A 1,793-nucleotide genomic window follows, 5' to 3' on the forward strand; every position below is an offset into this window, starting at 1 on the left:
ATGGAGCCATTGAAGAAAAACCACACCTTAAGCTCTGAATTTATTATTTTAGGCTTTGGGGACCTGGCTGAACTACAGATCCTCTTTTTTGGACTCTTTCTAGTTATGCATCTGATCACCCTAGCAGGCCATACAACTATTGTTCTCATCACCCTTATTGACACCTGTCTCCAGACACCTATGTATTTCTTCCTTCGGAACCTATCTGCCATTGAAATTTGCTACATATTAGTTATTGTCCCTAACATGCTGGCCAATTTCCTGTCCAGAAACCAGCGAATGCCCTTCCTGGGATGTGCTCTGCAAATGCACCTTTTCATTGCTCTGGGTGGAGCAGAATGTTTCCTCCTTACTGCAATGGCCTATGACCGTTTTGTGGCCATCTGTAACCCCCTGCGTTACACACTCATCATCACCCGGGCACTCTGTCTGCAGATGTTGGCTCTGGCATGCATCAGTGGTTTTACACTTTCACTCACCCTTACCACGCTAATATTCCTCCTGCCCTTCTGTCAGTCCCATGTCATCAACCATTTCTTCTGTGACATTCCTGCTGTCCTATTCTTAGCCTGCTCTGATACACAAGCCAATGAAATTGCAGTCTTCCTTGTATGCATGCTGATTCTGTTGATTCCCTTCTTGTTGATCCTATTTTCCTATGGATTCATTATTGCTGCCATCCTCAGAATCCATTCAGCAGAAGGCAGGAACAAAGCTTTCTCCACCTGTGCTGGCCACCTGCTGGTCTCTGTTATGCACTATGGCTGTGCAATATTCATCTACATCCGTCCCAAATCCTGCTACACCCCAGAACAAGACAAAATTGTGTCCTTAATCTATACTAATATAACCCCAATGCTCTATCCTATGATCTATAGCTTAAGGAACAAAGAAGTCAAAGGTGCCCTCAGAAGACTCCTGGTAAACCACAACCGATAAGGTAGCAGCCCAGCCCAATAAAGGTTGAAGAAAGGGAAGTCACAACCCAACAACACTAACCGGGCTCTTTTCCAACAATTCAGTCCTCTCACTGAACACTTTGCATGCCCATGCTTTCTTTTGAGGCTTCTCTGTGGTTCTTGGTACACATGGAATTTATTGTTCACTTTTCTGTATTTGGAAAGATGAAAAGAATCTTCAGATTTTTTTAGGTGTGGAAATAAACATAAGAAACTTTCAGATCAAAACTTGGTAAAGTGAAAAGTGGGGAATAAATAAGCAGCACAGAAGCTGAATTGCTGTGCCACCAAATGATGATGTAGATATTGCTTGAGAAACAATTTTAAAAGCAGCAACACTAATATTAACAATGGCAGTATTGAGGAACTGCATGCAATCTGCCTATAATATGATCCACACTCAACTTCCCCACCATTCTCCCTAGGGCACCTCAGTATTGGATTTCTTTCATTTCACTCTGGGCTAAACGATCCCTCATTTCTCTCACATCTTGGTAAAGGGCCAACCTGATTTTAAAGCCATGCAGGCTGCCCATAACTGACCAAACAGCAAGGAGGCATCCCTTCTCTGTGACCACATGTGCTTACAGATTTTTAGAGCAGTAATTATTTGTATGTTTCCATTACCATCCTGGGAGCTCCTTAAAGGTAAAAACTTTGATTCATTTCTATTATCCTAGCACCTAACCCATAGCAAATACCTAAGAAATGGTTATTTAGCTGAACTTTGAAATCCTATGAACTTTGGAACAGGTATGTCTTCAGATGTTAATGGGCTGTAAACTTCTCTTTCTGTGTGTATTGCACCTACATGTGTGTTTGTGTGAAGATCCA

At 42.2% G+C, this 1,793-nt stretch overlaps 1 protein-coding gene across 1 annotated transcript; it reads left to right on the forward strand.

Annotated features, from left to right (window-relative positions):
• Positions 1-939, forward strand: LOC127675098 (olfactory receptor 10K1-like). The gene has a single exon (XM_052171057.1). The coding sequence runs from the start codon at positions 1-3 to the stop codon at positions 937-939; it is 939 nt and encodes a 312-aa protein (XP_052027017.1).
• The last annotated feature ends 854 nt before the right edge of the window (positions 940-1,793 follow it).

Source organism: Apodemus sylvaticus, chromosome X, assembly GCF_947179515.1.
Source record: "Apodemus sylvaticus chromosome X, mApoSyl1.1, whole genome shotgun sequence".
NCBI classification, from domain to species: Eukaryota; Metazoa; Chordata; class Mammalia; order Rodentia; family Muridae; genus Apodemus; species Apodemus sylvaticus.

What these genes read in the sequence shown, in the direction of transcription:
- LOC127675098 (XM_052171057.1), top strand. Translation starts at nt 1, where the DNA reads ATGGAGCCATTGAAGAAAAACCACACCTTAAGCTCTGAATTTATTATT.